At 48.2% G+C, this 16,038-nt stretch overlaps 1 protein-coding gene across 2 annotated transcripts in view; it reads left to right on the top strand.

Moving 5' to 3' along the window:
* Window positions 1-691: 691 nt before the first annotated feature.
* The window catches only part of ERI3 (ERI1 exoribonuclease family member 3), a 95,242-nt gene continuing 79,895 nt past the window's right edge, over window positions 692-16,038 (top strand). Inside the window, exons 1-2 of one of the 2 annotated variants that reach the window (XM_065740143.1) lie at window positions 692-774; window positions 8,797-9,071. In XM_065740143.1, the coding sequence (XP_065596215.1) occupies window positions 8,820-9,071 (252 nt within the window). In that variant the 5' untranslated portion in view covers window positions 692-774; window positions 8,797-8,819. The other variant, XM_065740147.1, reaches the window with a different exon arrangement.

Genomic DNA, 16,038 nt, shown 5'->3' on the forward strand with positions numbered 1-16,038 from the left:
CTTGTATCAGCAATGACGCAGCCAGCAGGGGCAGAAGGTTCAGGCTGGGTATTAGGAACAGTTCGTTCTCGTAAGGAGCAGTGATACATTGGCACAGGTGTGCCAGAGAAGTGGTGGGGTTGTCACCATCACTGGAGGTGTTCCAGAACCGTGGGGATGTGGCACTGAGGAACATGGTCAGTGGGTATGGGGGAGTAGGTTGGGGTTGGACTGGGTGATCGGAGAAGTCTTTTCCAACCTTAATGATTCTGTGGTTATATGACATTGGAGATGGCGCTTGCGGACCTGCAGTGGTGACACGAGGCATTTCCTGGTGACAAAAGAAATATGTGAGACTTCGGGAAAAAGGAGGTCCGCGGTGGTCCCCGTTCAGGACACGGGAGGTGGCACTTGCAGACCTAAGGAAAGCAGCTGCCGGGGAGAAGGGTGACAGCTAGTGACGCAGCGCCGGCTCACCCCCAGGGTGTGAGGAGGTGTCCCGGTGCCATCACGAGGTGGGGAGGGCGGGGTGGCCGCTAACAGCTGGAGGCGTCCCCGCACGGGCGGCGGGCACGGCGGCACTGAGACGCAGCCACGCAGCGGGATCGGGCAGGGGGGCGGTGCGGCGGCGCCGAACTACAACCCCCAGCGTGCCCCGCGCCGCGGCCGCGGCTTTGCGCCTGCGCAGAAGGACGCGCTGGGGAGGAAGCCCCGCCCTCGGCGGCGGCAAAAGGCGCTGCGGTTGGCCGGCGGCGCTGCCGCTCAGAGCGGGGTCGGGGGTCAGAGTGCGCGGAGGTGAGCGGCGGTGTTGGGGACTCGTGGTGCGGAGCGTGTGCGGGGCGGGGGGGCATGGCCGGCCCGGGGCGGCCCCGGCTCGGGCGGGGGGGCGGGAGCGGGGCGCGGCACCGCCGGGCTGCGGGCGGCCGCGGGGCCGGCCCGGCGCGGGGGCCGGGCGGGCCTGGAGGAGGCGTGGGGCCGCCGTGGCCCGGGGCGGGGGGTGGAGGCCCGGCCCCGGGGGGAGGGGGCCGCGGTCCGGTGCTCCGCGGCGGCGGCGGGGACTGCGGGGGGATGAGGCGGCACGCTGCCGGGAGCGGGGCGGGCAGCGCGGCTCGGGGCCGGGGACGAGAAGCGGCGGGGCCGGGGGAGGCCGCGGGGCGGGCGTGGGGCGGCGTGGCGGAGCCTCGGCCGCTCGACGCCGGGGTCCGGCTCCGCTCCGCTCCGCAGGTGCTCGGCGCCGCCGCGGCCTCCGCTGCCCGGGCCGGGTGGGAGCGGCCGCTGCTGGAGCCTCGGGAGGGGAAGCGGCGTGCGCTTCGGGGCGCGGAGCGAGCCCCGGTGGGATGCGGAGATGTGTAGGTAGGGGCGATGTGGAGGGGCAGGAGTTTGGGGGGTTTCTTGCTTTTCGTTTTCTCGTGGGATGGAAGCGGCCAGATCTTGAGACTTCAGATCTTGAGACTGAAGTGAACTTGGAGAGGCTGCTGGGGCTGTTTGCTTATCCCTCCCTGGCAGGAGGATTTTTTTTCCTCCCTTTCTTTCATTGCTGTTGCACTGTTACAGGTGTTTTCTCTAAAGTGAGGTGTACAAAATGATGATGTCCCTTTTCCCTCATGTTCTGCCGTTTGCAAGTCTGTGTCTTGTGGATTTACGTGGTTGTTGCTGGCCTATTTGCTCAAGTCTGGCACTTGTTTTACCTCTTCCGCACTTACTCCTCTTTCTTATTGAGTTTTGATCCCAGGAATGAGTGGATGGTTAGCTGCTGCTTGGTTTGAGATCTTCGTGTTCTTTCAGCTGCAGTGTAGGGAAGTGGGGGGGGGGGGTTCCCCTTGGTCAGTGCTTGTGCTGTTCCTCGGGAGGAGGGCAGGGCTTCAAGTGGGGGCACCTCCCAGGGCCCAACCCATCAGGTGCTGCTAGGAAGTTGTTTATAGATGCATCATTGAATGGTAACTTGATTTTACTCGATCATTTAAGTGCTCTTTGCAACATTGCGGCATCTCATCATTTTAATGTAAAGCTGGCATATGAGTTATTATTCCAAGGTTGAACTATTCTTAAAATAAATAATGCTTTAGAGATCCAGTTGGTTAATCTTCATTGTGTGGGCTTGGAAAATTGGATGTCAGATATTTTTGTTTCTCTTTAAAGTACTCATTTCTGGTCTTTGCAGATGAATTTTGTTGTTAATTTACTGTGTGGACTAAATTCTTGTCTTGTTTCAAAGTGTGGCTCTTCCATGGTTCTTGCTTCTTTCCAATTTTGGGTTGCTCTACATGAATGACGTGTTTGTTATTTTTTCCAAAGCAGAAAAAAAAAAAAGCATATATAGCCAGACAGATTTGAGCATTACCAAAATCCAGAAGAAAACCATTAAAGCCTTGAAAAAATAAGAGCAGAAAGCCCAACACGCTAATGTGCTTGATGCTAAATAAAGAAGTCCTTGGGTTGTGTACACACAGAAGTGATTTTATGTGACCTTAAGTTTTCGCTCTGCAGTTGAGAGATACTTAACTTCAAATGGATCCCTTTTTCTTATTTTTTTTTCCCCCTTAAATTTTGGAAGTATAGTTCTGGAAGATATATAAATGCACTTGTCCAGCTCCTGTATTGAGCTGTTGGTCTCCTCCCAGTAAAGGGCAGTGAGGCTGCAGGTGATGCTCAGGTGTAGGACTGGCTGTGGTGGCTGTGTTTGTGGGAGAACATGGGAGACCATGTAGCAGCCGTGTGCCTTTCACCTATCTCTGGATCAGGAGCACACGTTGTGGCTGGAAATGTTCATTCTAGTGTTTTTACTGGTGTTTTTACTCTGACTGTACCATAGACTAACAGTGTGGTGTAACAGCAAGCAGGGGAGTGGGGGGAGAAGAGGACAAGCTGTTGCATATGAAGTGTGTGCTAGAGCAGCAGTGCTGACTGCTGCTGCCAGATCCCATTTGGCAACTTTCCCCTAAGAGTGCTACCTATGCTGATCAAGTGCCAGCTGAATGGTTGTGCTTTTTCCAGATATACTGTACAGGTAATGACACCTCACTCCCGAATAGCTTTTTTTTTTTTTTGAAATTAATAAGTTCAGATGTATTTGTTGGAGTTGCACTTTCTTTTTGAATTTTTATTTTCCTTGCAGCCATCCTGGATATTAGAGTCAACAACTTCCCTGGCTTTATTTTCCAGGGTTGCCGAGACTGGAAAGCCGCTTGGAGAGCTTGCCCATCCAACAGGACAGACCTTGGGTGGAGTTACAGATTTCTGGTTTTTGTTTTTTTTTTTAAATTAAAGAAAAAAAATCTAGAGAGGTTTTGTGAAGATCAGCTATGAGAATATAGCAAGTAATGTCAGTGTTGGCTCCCTGCATCTGGGCTGAGATTCATTTGATGCTCTTAAATGTTAACCTTCATATTCATTTTTTTCAGCTAACAAAGGTGTGCAGCTGTTTAAGCAACTGAGGCGCTCTTGTATGAAAATCAAGTAATTGTGCATGCTGGATTCCATTAAACAAAGACCAGCCTGGTGTTTCTCCTTTCCACAAAATTAAGCCAATAAGCAGTAGTAGTTTTTACTGACTGCGGGCATAGCTACAGGTCTTTACCTCTGGCACAGAGAGCACTGAAAGCCATAAATCTCAGAAGTCTTTCCAAAGTCTAGGGCTGGGAAAGTTTGGGTGAAAACTAAGATGTGTTGTTTCTTGATGGTGAATTGGTTGACCACTGGAACAAGCAGTCTGAAGGCAGCAGGAAGCCTCTGTGTTGGATGCTGTGATTTGAGGCCAGAAACTTTGCTGAGAGATGCTGAAGCCTTTGGGCTCAATTCAGGAATAATGAAGTGGAAACTTTATGGCCTACATTACATGAGGTTCAGACAGGATGGCCCGGTGGGCTTTCTGACTTCTGCGTTTTATGTGTTTATGCTGCTAGAGCCAGGATGCCTTCACGTTGTGTGTGGTGCCATGCCATCCCAGCCATAGGTAGCATGTGGTTGGGTGAGAGGCTGAGCAGCTCCACTGGCTGATCTCCCTCCTGCCCCTGCAAGTGTGGGTGCATCCCCTCAGAGCTCGGGCGCTCATCCAGCCCATCCCTGAGGTGTTTGGTCTCACTAAGCTGGCAGGAAGCTATCTTGTTTTAATTGTGTTTTATTCTGGCTGCATTAGCCGTTTTATGGGTTCCTGTGGTTGAATCAGCTCACAGCGAGGCCTTACGTGCTCAGAGCTGGTGTCAGATGTTCAGCAGGAGAATACAAGCAGGAGGGAATATGGTGCTGCCTTCTTCTGGCCTCTGAGGGCTGTTGGGCTGCTTAATCCTGCTGTGTGTAGCCTCATTCCAGGGTATTTTCTCATGACTTCCGTGCAGATATGGGAGACAGCTTGAAGGTTCTGGATCTGATTCTCCCTAACTGCTCCTTGATACTGAATCTGCTCTTCTGCTGTGGCTTGCCAGTCTTTTGTTCTACACATCTCTGCTGCTTGTTTTAATATTTGTCATTTTCCTCCTCTACTTTTCTTCCAAGTAACCAGTCCATTACTGTGCAGAACTTCCAACTTCAGCTTAGCTCCATTTGTTGATCCACAGTACTCTTGGAGAAAGTTTAAAAATACACAGCAAAACCTGTCTTAAGAGACCAGTCGAGGAGGTGACAAAAGTGCCTGGCAGAGGTGGCCTAATAAAATCATAGTGGAATTGTACTGCATGTTTTTGGGAGCACTTCTGAATGGTCTGCATGGTGTGTGTGTGTCCTGTCACCCCGTGTGCTGAGGTGGGTTGGTTTTCCAGCCTCATAGGTTGTGGTGGCCCCAGGAAGGACTTCTCTTTGCCTCAATCTCACAACCATCATATCTCTCACAGAGTGAGAGATTTCTGGTGCTTTGACATGACTCAGGCCTTTGCCATGGCAGCTGAGGGACGCAGCAGGAAGAGTGAGCTGAAGGAATGAGGGAGAACTTCCTTAAGCCAGGAGTGCCCTCCATCTCATAACCAGCCTTTCTTTGTGTTTGCTTCTTCTGTAATGCCCAGGCAGGGTTATGCAATTAGCAGGTTGGTTTTACTCAGCCACTGAGAAGTGCATCTCTTTCAGATGAGTAGTTTGCCCTGGGACCCTCATTCTTCTCTGCTGTTACCCTCCTACTCTGCACTGCATGAGTTTAGACTGTAAGTTCTTGAGAACAGGGACCTCTCACGCACAGTGGGGAGAGGCTGGGCACGGTTCTGCAAAACAGAATGATTAATACTAAGTCGTAGCAGTGATGAGTAACGCTGGGACAACACAGCGCGTCTCAGGGCAGTGCTCTGGGAAAGTTACATGATGAGTTTTCTGAAACATGGGCTTGGTTGTCCACCAGTGCTGCAGACAAACCCGGCCAAAAACGGAGCGCTGCTGTGAAAGTGTGCTGGAGTAATGTTCAAGGGATGATGCTGTGAGGTTAACACATTAAAGAAGCAAACTTACCTGTCTGTGGTCATGTTGCATTATTAAAATGGTTATGAAAGCTTTGTGTTCTGTTGTTTGTTTGACTGTATGTATTTTATTTTATTTTATTATAGCTGAGTTTGGACAGCCGTGGTGGATGAGCTGGTTTTGTGCTCAAGCCTCCTTTCTTGTCTTCCAGGCTGACCAGGTGGTGTCAATTTTTGGACTCCAGTCCCTCTAATGAAATATTTTATTTTAGATTAATGCTGGTTGTTTTTTTCTGGTGTTTTTTTTTTTTTAATATATAAAGTTCCCTCTATTGTTCTTCGTTTACATCTTCATGCAGCTGAAATATTGGGCACTCAGCTGACCTCTGTACACATTTGAGCAGCTCCCAAATTTGAAGTCCTGCTTTTTTTCTCTTGTCAGACTCTGTTCCAGGAGTTGCTAAACGTATGCAATTTTATTCTACAAAATACATCTTTATGGCCCTGTCTTTTTACCCTTTCTATTTGTGAACATAACTCAGTAAAATAAGAAGCCTTGCTTCTTGGACTGCTTTTGTTTGCTCTAGCCTAGAGTTCAGCTGTCTGCCAGAGAGCAGCAGTCATGGTTGCCTGTGCCCAGGCTTTACTAAGGAAATAAACTGACCCATATTACTCCCAAAGCTTCCTTGCTTACTTTTCCTTCTTTCTTTTTCTTCCATTTTTTATTTGCATTGGCCTTTAGTATGTTTGGTTTTTTTTATTGTTATTTTTTGCATATATCTGTAACAAGGTCATTTTACCCATCACATGAAGTAATTTAGTATGTAAGTCGAGGCTTCATAAAATACATCCTTTAAAGTTGGTGGGGCAACCCAAGCAAAGTTTGTCTTTTCCCCTCTTCTGCCTTGACTACAGTGGGATATATTTGGGGGTTAAAAGGAAGGAGAGATGCCTTCTTTTGCTGCCAGGATTTTAATTAGATTTGATTGTAAAAAGAATTAGTGTTCATTGCAGAGAGCCTGTTGAGTTCAAGATCCCAGGCTTGAGGTTCATCAGTATCTCACTGTTGGTGAATAGGTGTGTTAACACACACCTAATGCTGACTTCATCTTCCAGCTGAAACCCACCAGACATGGCCCTTTCCTCTGTTATTGGGTGTTGCAACTGTAGTGTGCTGTCACCTTCTCCTAGGTCTGTGTACAATCTGTCAAAGCAATTCCTGCAGTCCAGCTGTGGCTCATGGTCCCCTTATATTTCATATTTATATATCTGTGTGAGGAATTGGAGTTGCGTGATATGAAATACTAACCCAGTGGGGTCGGATACCAGATGTGGCAGTTTGCACTATCTGAGATGATAATATCACCCTCTGTGCATTAGAAGTATAGGTGTGCTTTTTTACTTAGGTGTGGAAATGGGATCGTGCTACATGGATTTATGTGGGTAGAGCAGGGTTTCTAGTTTCTGAAGCTGCATTGCTTGCTTTGTATGTTTAGAGGGGAGAAAAAGATAGGGGATAATTACTCGTGCCTTGCATTGTCACAGCAGTTATAAATGCTTTACATGACTTCTAATAAAGCATGTTTGCTCAACAGCTATCTTGTGCTCGGAGGCACTCTGACCTTCCCAGAGAAGATGATGTAAGGTCTTCCCAGGGCACCAGGAGCATGACTGGGTAAACACGCAGTTAAAACTTCATTTGGCTCCAAGCACAGGCTGTGCAGCTGGGTTGCTCCTGTTCGTATGCTGTCGGCGTAGGGCAGTCAGTGCGGAGTGCTCCACCTGCACACCTTGCTCAGCTCCCTCTGCTCCCTGCAGTTAGGATGGGCTCGCTGGGAGGACTGACACTGCACGCATTCGGTGGCCTGCCCGTGCTGGTGAAGATGCACGAGGGAAGCACTGATTTTACTGTGTGTAGGTGGACAGCGTGGTGTGCTTTATTGCCTATGCTTGATGTAGGGGTTGGAGCCTGCCTGCCTCCCCCATCCCAACTGTATATTTCGCTTAATGCAGCAGGCTACAGGCTGGGTTGTACCATGACTAACTTAACATGCTGCTGTGTTCTGAGATGTTACACTGCAGTGATGGACCTTCAGATTTGTAGCTGAGGGCCTGAAGATCTGAAGCACGTACACCTTAAATACCTCTTATCTGAGGCTGGTAGAAGTGAACGCAACTAACTGCTATTGCACATGAACGCATTTATTAATGATGGTAAAAGCTGTAGATGGAAAAGCAATAGGTCAGGCTGAGTGCCTTTTGGACAAATTTGACATTGGGCATGTGGGGGAACTCTTTATTATGCTTTTGTAACTTGAGTTTCGGTTTTCTGAGTACCTGCTGCTTGGCACACCGCTAATAGTGCGAGCCGTGCCCCAGAATGTGGAAGCTCTGGAGTGAGGCAGTGCTCATGCTGTGGAGTTGCAGTGTGGGCAGTGCTGGGAGTCCTGCAGCACCTCTGCTTCCCAGCTGTGCTGTGCTGGGTGCTGCTTTCACCCCAGCCCTGCAAAGGGGAGGTTGCAGTGTGCGTGTTTACCCGAAGCACACAACCTGCTCAGCCGCAATTATCTCCTAATCTGGTCCTTCCGAGTTTCTCTGGTCTCGCAGGTAAATACAGATTTAGCTGCTATTCAAGGCGTATTATTTACCTCATTAAGTGTGTGTTTTGGCACGTGCATTATTTACCTGATGGACTAACGGATGGGAAAGAGCAAATGCTGTCTTCTGTGCAAATAGTGAATCTGTGCGCAGGCTGCGAGCGCTCCATTTCCCGTTCCGCACTGAGCACACGTGGCTGGGTGGGACATGGTGGGCTGTGCCCAGAACTGGTGCTCTGTGTCCTTGGCCCCACAGAGGCTGTGCTTCTTGTGGGGAATGACATGGCTGCCATCAACCAGCGGAGCTGGAAGGGGTGCCTGTGTGCTGGCTTGGCAGGAGGGGCTCGTGGCGTTGCCATCTGCCCTGGGTCTGTAGCAGGAGGGATCTCTTGGTGTGACTGACTGCTTTGAGGGGTCATGGTGCTGAGGTGTGCTTGCTGCCTTTAATTCCTGCCATGTATCAGAAGTTGTGTTGTATACAAAAGGGTGAATATCTCCCTGGAAATTTCAATGGGTTTTAGGTCAGACTTCTCACGTGCAGGTGGTTTGTGTTGTTCTGCTGTGATAAGGCTCAGTGGGCACGTGTGATCTGGTACCTGCAGCCACGGCTGTTGTTTGTGGCTCTTCATTTAGAGCTGTTTGCAGAAGGTTGGTTTCCAGGTGCGTGTGGTTTGGGCTGTCTTGCGCTCCATCCGCAGTGCTTAGTGCAGGCTGCTGTGCTGCTTCAGGTTGGCAGTGCTGGAAGCCACACCGGGAAGCACAGGGAAAACCCCTGGCAGAGCACAATGGAGCAGTGCTGGCAGCACTGAGATGAGAGCGCACAAGTAACACAAGTCTCTCTTCAGTTTCAGATGCCTCTGGATGTTCAATGATAGCACTCCTCCATACTGGAGCAGCAAAGTTTCCCCAACACTTCCTTCCAAGGGCGAGACAAGCTGTGTGCCTGCTCTTCCCTGCTGCTCTTCTCAAAGGGTACGGCTCCGTCATAAGCAGGAAACTGGCGTCCCACGGCTTCGGAGCTTCCATGGCAGCAATGTCATCCTTCCCTCCACAGAGATATCACTACTTCTTAGTGCTGGATTTTGAGGCCACATGTGATAAACCACAGATTCATCCTCAGGTAAATGGTTGATGCTGTTAATTCTCTCCTTGTAAGCTGATGCTGCCATTCTGAGAGTTGAAAGGAAAAGACGTGGTGCTGAATAGCTCACTTTCCTTGCTTTCTCCCACCTTCTTTCCACTGCTGTTCCCCTAGAGCTCCTTTTCTCTCAAGGAGCTATGCCAGGCCCCTGTAATGGAAGTGAAATGAAGGTGCCGGACTTCCACCAGGGAAGTGACAACGCATGTGTTATCACAAACTCTGGGTGTTCACTCTGGAGTGTAATGAGACAGGAGCAGGGCAACTCAAAAAGGTTTGCTGGTGTCTGACCTCCTGAGATGTGCAGAGATCAACATGAGGCTTGGATGTATTTCTGCAGCCAGTTCTTCCATCATAGCATAGAGTAAGTTAGTTAAGTATATTTTCATTTATCAGCAGCATGGGCCTAGGGTTTCTGCATAAATGGGAAAAACGTGCCAAGTAAGGAAAGATAAAATATTGGTTTGATAACAAACAGAATTTTTGAGTGTCCAGGCTGAACTTAGACTTTGTACCCTCCTCTGTACGGAACAGTTAGCCTCATACTGATATTGCTGTTAACACGTGCATCAGACCTGAGATTAACTTCAGTTTGCTTTGCTTCAAACATACTAAATGATGAACTGTTATCAGTGTGGCATCTTATTACTGAGATGGCTTGGTGCAGTGGGTTTGCTTCCCAGCGCAGCTGTGGCTTCCTTTGGGCTTATCCTATCAAAGGAGCACTGCAAGTCAGGATCAGACTTGAGTCTTCTCAAGTGCTTCCCATCTCTCCCATTTCCTGACTAAAAAGACTGCAAATTCTCTGCCCATTTGCTGGGTCTTTGTGGGAGGCTGTTGTGGCTCTGCATGTCGCTGTGCTGGCGGTTGTAACTGCTCTCCAAGTGAGATGTCAGGCTATTTCCTGCACGCTCAGCCTCGGGTGCACAGACCTGTCAAGGCTGTAAATTGGATCTACCTTGTCCCTTTGGATATGGGCTTGGTCCGTGCACATTTTGATGCAAAACCATGATGCATGTGGAGCTAGTTTACAGCTGGCAGTAAAAAGGAGCATGAGTGGAATATGATTACTACTGTTTTAAGGAGCTTTGTCCCCAAGTCCTTGCCAGAGAAAGTAATGGCCTGGGCCAATGCAGATCTGCTATATATTTTGTTGCACCTTTAAGGTGGAGATGTTCTTCAGTGTTGTTTTTCCAGACTGCTCTGTTCAGTGCCTGTCTGCATAGTATCTAGCGTGCTGTAAGGGCTGTCAGGCCCTCACGTCCTTACAAACAGATGAGTTTGACAAATAAATAAATGGATCTTACTGCGTGGGAATTGGTGTCTCTGAAAAGGCTGAATTTGCCTGCTAGAATTGGGCAGCTTTACAGAAAGGAGCCTTTGTTAGCTGATGCCCCTACCTATGTTTCACCTTTTTGTTGACCAGTGTGGCTGCTGCTCTGGTTTTTGCTGGGCTACATGTCCTGGTGAGCAAACTACGCTGTGTATTTCAGTGATGTTGATTTTGTGCAGGGTCTTCCAGGCAGTATCTTCCATTCGAGCAGTGGCACACAGGTTTTGGAGATGTGATATGAGAACAGACCTGGGAGTGGTCAGGTTCTGATCTCAGCTGTGATCCTCGTGATTCTTCTGCTTTTATTTCCTTACTTGCAAAGTGGAAGTGTGGTAAGTGATACAGTGAAATCTGAATGCTCTAGAACTTGATGAGAAGGCTGCATAAAGAGCGAAGCCGTGATCCAAGTTACATTCAGTGGGTAGTCATAGCTGTAAATTTAGCCAGCTCAGCCTGGAAGTCTGGCAGAGTGCACTTGCGCTGTGCAGTGCACGTCACATTTCTCACTGACTACTCTTCAAAACATCCCAGTTCCTTAGCAGAAGGAGCTATCTTTTTCTCTGTGCCAAGGTATGTACTGCCACATCTGCTCCCCCTCCTTCCATATTTACTTGTGCTCCTCTGCAGCCAGCAACCTCATTGTTCTGTGGTGCTTGCTTCTCATTCAGAGCTCACATGTTTCCATCCCCTTTCACGCTGTCTGGTCCCCTCTGAGGTTCTGTGGCACAGCTTCTGCAAAGAGGATCGAGGAGAGTCAAGGACAGCAGTGATCCCCTAGGAAGCCATCTGTGGTGTGACTGGTGGCTGTGTGGCAGCTGCCCTGTGCTTCCCTGCTTCTGTGGTCTCTGCCCTATCTCCGCAGAGGAGAGATGTTCTCAGGGATGGTGGCACAGAGCGTGCCAGCCAGCCTGCATCCTTGTCAACTGCCTGTCTTGATAGCTTTCAGCAGATATGCCCCCAAATCAAAGTGCATGTTTAAATGCACAAAAGGGCAGCTTGGCTTACAGATTTATTTATGAATGATGAGACCATCCCAGACAGAAAAGAAGGTGGAGAGTTTATCTGTGTTGCCCCAGATGGATAGGTGGGAAAAGTGGAAGAATAGAGGCACAGCCTGTGCCATGTAGTGTTTTAACCAGCCAAAGGTCAACAGGGGGTTTGCAGTAAGGGATGTTTATGGCTGCTCCCTCACATCTCTTCAAAGCTTACCTTGTGTTTGGAACTCAATCCAGCTCCTAGCAGGGTCAAGCAGGAGCTGGACCTGTGGCAGTGGCAGCGTGCTTCATCTGTCAGCTCCATCTCTGCTGCTTTCTCTTTTCCCTTGCTGTCTGCTAACAGTTTATAAGTGCCTGTTTCTGTATGCTGTCAGCTCATAAGGGTAGGTTCGTATGCTACTTTAGGTACACAAGTGAAGATGCATGAGTAAGTGAGAGGCTTGCTCCTCTGTCCTTTTGTCCTCACGCGCCGCTGCTTTCAACACTGTGTTGAGGAGCTGCCCAGGTTCAGATCTGCAGCTGCCTGTACCCTTGTGCTGGCAGTGTGCTGAGGGACTGTGCCCCGTTCACTCAGCAAGCCCTGCACCTTGCCTTCAGCCTCCGCCAAGAGGATGAGAAGCAATAATTTTCTTAAAGGTAAAAAAAAAAAAGTACGATGACAGAATTATAGAAATCAGAGCTTTTTAAAACTGAGCTTGAATTTAGGCTTCTAATAGGATGTTAGTCCCTACTGTAATGCATAAGAATAGTTACATGAAAAATGAATATTCTGTAAGCTTGTGTGCCTGCAGCCAGGATATGTAGAAGGGCATCAGGCCTTGCTCTAGGGGAAGTCACTGGGCTTAGGAGCTATTCCAGTGCTAAATGAGCTTTTGGCAGTGGTGAAAGTACTGTTGGTTTAGGTCTGTTTTTCAGGTAGTTGACTTCAGTGTCTTGGGTTTGCTGATCAGTTAGGAGTTAGAAATGTCCCCCTCTATATGGGAACTGCTGAATCACGGCCTGAACCACTGATGGGTCACCTGAGGTGAGCGCCGAGTCAGCCATGGGGGCACAGGTGAAGGTGATATACCTGTGTGATTGGAGGGGGTGGAGCCTGGCTCCACCTCTCCCAAACCCCATTTAAGGGCTGACCACCACCAGGGAAGGTTCTCTTCTTGGAGATCCCTCCCACGTGGAGTCCCCTGTGAGCCTTGTCATCATAAAGGTGAGCCATCTTCTCTTTTGTATTATCTGTATACTGTTTATATAGAACTACTTAAAATATACCATCCCCTATACTATCTCTTTGCGGAGTACCATCCTTGGGAGTTATTTACCCCACACCCTCTCACTTCTTCCTGAAGGTATGAAATGGAGGAGACCAGAGGTGGGGAAATAAATTGATTACAGATGATAACCTTCCTCGCTCACTTCAACAGCGTGGTTTAAATACAAAAACATGTTGATAGTTCTCTTTAGTATATCTTAATTATTCCAAGGTTTTGTTACTTGTTTTTTTTTGTGTGTGTGCTTTTAATTAATAGTGATGTCAAACAAAACTGGACGTAACTGTTAATTTAACAAATATATCACTCATCATTTCAGCATAAACTGCAGTTGTTGAGACTGTGAATAAGCATATGTTCAGTTGCTAATTTATTTCTAAGTGTTCAGATAAGGATATGATCACAGCGTGAAACTACATGAACAATTGAGAGACAGTCTTTCCTTAAGGTGATTTATTAAGGACAGAGTGTGACCACAAAAAGTGGCTTATGAGGCAGCTGGTTGCTCCCATCCCATAGAAGGGGGGTGATAGTGGAGTTGTGCTGGTCCCTGCCTGTTCTACCTGGGTATTCCCCTGCAGCAGCTTTTTGCTAGCGTGGTTCTTGTGTAGCTGTTAAGCTCAGTGCATTAGAAATCACCTGCCAAAACTTGTATTGAGGTTGAATTGCTGAAAAGTGAAGAAATTCAGCCTTGTTTCCCATGGCAACTTTAACTCAGCACTCTTGTGTGTAAGTATTACAGTGGCATATTAATCTGCAATTACCTGTTTTCATGCAGCTTAGGCTTGGGTGTACTTTTAAAAACATAGTCCTCAATTCAGCTTTTACAGTGTTATTTCTAGAGGAGTGCCGTTAAAGATGCATGTAACAGTCCTTTCAAGTCTCTCTCTTTTTTTTTTACTTTAAATAAAAAATATGTATTTATCATCTCTTTGCCAATTATGGCTTACATTATACCCTTTATTTAATGAAGCTACATGGTGGTTGCTATGCCATTCCTCTCACGTTGCAATGCTTTAAGTTCTCAGAGCGTCGGGAAATAGTTCATAGAAAAGCTGTTTTAGATGGCTTTTCTGTTCACATTAATTTTTGGAACAATCGTTTGAAAAACTTTTTGAGGCCTTGTAGCTGGTTCATCTGAGCCGTTACACGTTCTGCTAAGAGCACATAAATATCCCTAACTCAATGTGCATCTGAAATTAAAGAGATGCAGTTCCTTTTTATCATATTTCCCATACGTCGTGTGCCTCATTGCAGTTCCACTGGACTGTTGTGAAATCTTATTTTGGCCACTATTGAGAATGATGTCTTTATTTTAAAGGACGTGGGGATCAGAGGAGGGCAAACAGTGTTCTTGTGTGGGTCTGCAACCCACAAATGCTGGATTCTGTGGGGCAGCCATCCTGCCTTGGAGACCTCCCTTGCTCTTGCAGTGAGTAGGGACAACCTTGCTGTGACCTGTGTGAATCTGACAGGGCTGGTTATGGCTTTGGGCAACAGAATTAGCTGTATTTATTTAAAACCTGATGAACTAGATAACATGAACAGCACCTGAACCCAGATCTCCTAGTGAGCACAGCCTATAGACCACCAAGCAAGACACCTGATGTTTAACAGAATTCAAAGCAATTTCTTACTTAAAGATAGAAACCCAGCATTGTGATAGCAAGCAGGCTCAAATACCAGATGCTTGGGTGGCTGATTGCTGCAGTCCCAACCTGACCCAACCTGCTCGGCTCGTGGTTGGACATTGACAGCAATGGGATGGCCTCCTTGAAGCTGTCCATCACACTGCCCTTCCCCTTGTGCAGCTCCCACCTGTGCTGTTTGATGGCTGGATCCTTAGCTGTGCAAACATCACATGTGGTTTGGGTGACAAGTTGCCTCATTAAGCAGTCTTGTTGAAAGTAGTTGAGCTGCAGTCACCCTGAAAAGAAAAATCCTGCGCATTCCTGAACCAGCATGTCAGCTGTGTGGTGCTGAAAGGTGGCTCTGCTTTGCCCTAAAGCAGCTGTTGGAGGTATGGAGGATGTTAGGGCTGCTGCCACCAGGTGCCTTTCTGAAGGTAAGGGATGGGGCCATGCTTACTCTTACCCTGGTGTGGCACTGGGAATGCTGCAGTGCAGGCTCCTGGTCCTGAGGACTCTGCTGTCTTCATGGCTTTGAACAAAGCCTCCCCACAAGGAGGAAGACACCGGGGATGTCCACGTCCCCTGCTTTCATCCCCTCTGTTGGGCTGGGCACTCATCAATTGACAGCATAGCTCTCAGCTATGTAATTTAGTTCCTCTCCGTGCCAAGCAGAAGCACGCTGTCACCAGCAGTTAGCTGTGATGTTTGTAAAACCCTGGCTGTTCATTTACATGCACTAACATGCCCTTTCTGCCCAGCCCAGATGTTTTAGTGTTGCTGGGAACATCGATCGCTTGTGCTGCTCAATAGCAGGTGAAGAGGTTGGAGCTTGAAATGATTCGATGATGCTGCAGTGGGGATGTGCAGGCCAGCTGCCTGCAGCAGCAGGGAGTGGACTCCTACCTATCTATCTATATATTTTTATATATTGATATATAGTATAGCTGTCATCCTATAGTAGATAATACTTAAAAATTCGTGCGTGCTGCTTTTAACATGGTTCCAGCGTTGACTTCCTTCTGAGCAGTTGGGCTAGAATTGTTGTTGTCTGTGTCACGGGAGATTTTCTGGGTGGTTAAATCTATGTCAGCAGTGCTCAAAGAGGTGAGCTGAAATGTTGGCTTGTCTCTATTTCACATCCCAGGTGTGGTGAGAGGAGGGCGTTCTGCTTTATTCTTGGTGGCTGCATGCATCTGAGGAGATGAAAACAGCAAAAAGTAGATCAGAACCAGTGTTTTGTGACAGGTGAGGTGATGGTGAGAAGCGGGAAGCAGCCTGGGAGCTGATGGCCACCATAGGTTTGTTCAGGGTGGAAGGACAATGGTTATGAGCCCGCAATCAAGATGTCGGGTACAGCAGCATGAATGGAACAAGCCCTAAGCTGAGAGGTGAAATGCTGTGTTTGAGATGCTCCTGATCCTGTGAGGAGAGACCTCGGCTGGAGTTTTTCAGTTTGGACTCCATAAAAATTGAGACTGTTTCATGAGGATCCCAAAAAGAGAGAGGGGGTGTGCGACCAGGGGTCTGCAACATGGAAGTGTGAGCGCGGGCTGGAAGGCATTGCACGGGGCTGTGCTTGTGTGAGAGGTGTGGATGTTGAACTCTTCCCTTAGAAGAAAGGGAAATGAAGTGTTCTGGGCTGTGTCTGCTGTGAAGAGGAGGAGCAGTCATGAATTTAAACAACAGCAAGGGAAATTCAAATCAGGCATTAGGAAAAACTTTCTA

This window comes from Cyrtonyx montezumae, unplaced genomic scaffold, assembly GCF_038088225.1.
Source record: "Cyrtonyx montezumae isolate F1298 unplaced genomic scaffold, pur_monq_1.0 scaffold_1, whole genome shotgun sequence".
Taxonomy (NCBI): Eukaryota; Metazoa; Chordata; class Aves; order Galliformes; family Odontophoridae; genus Cyrtonyx; species Cyrtonyx montezumae.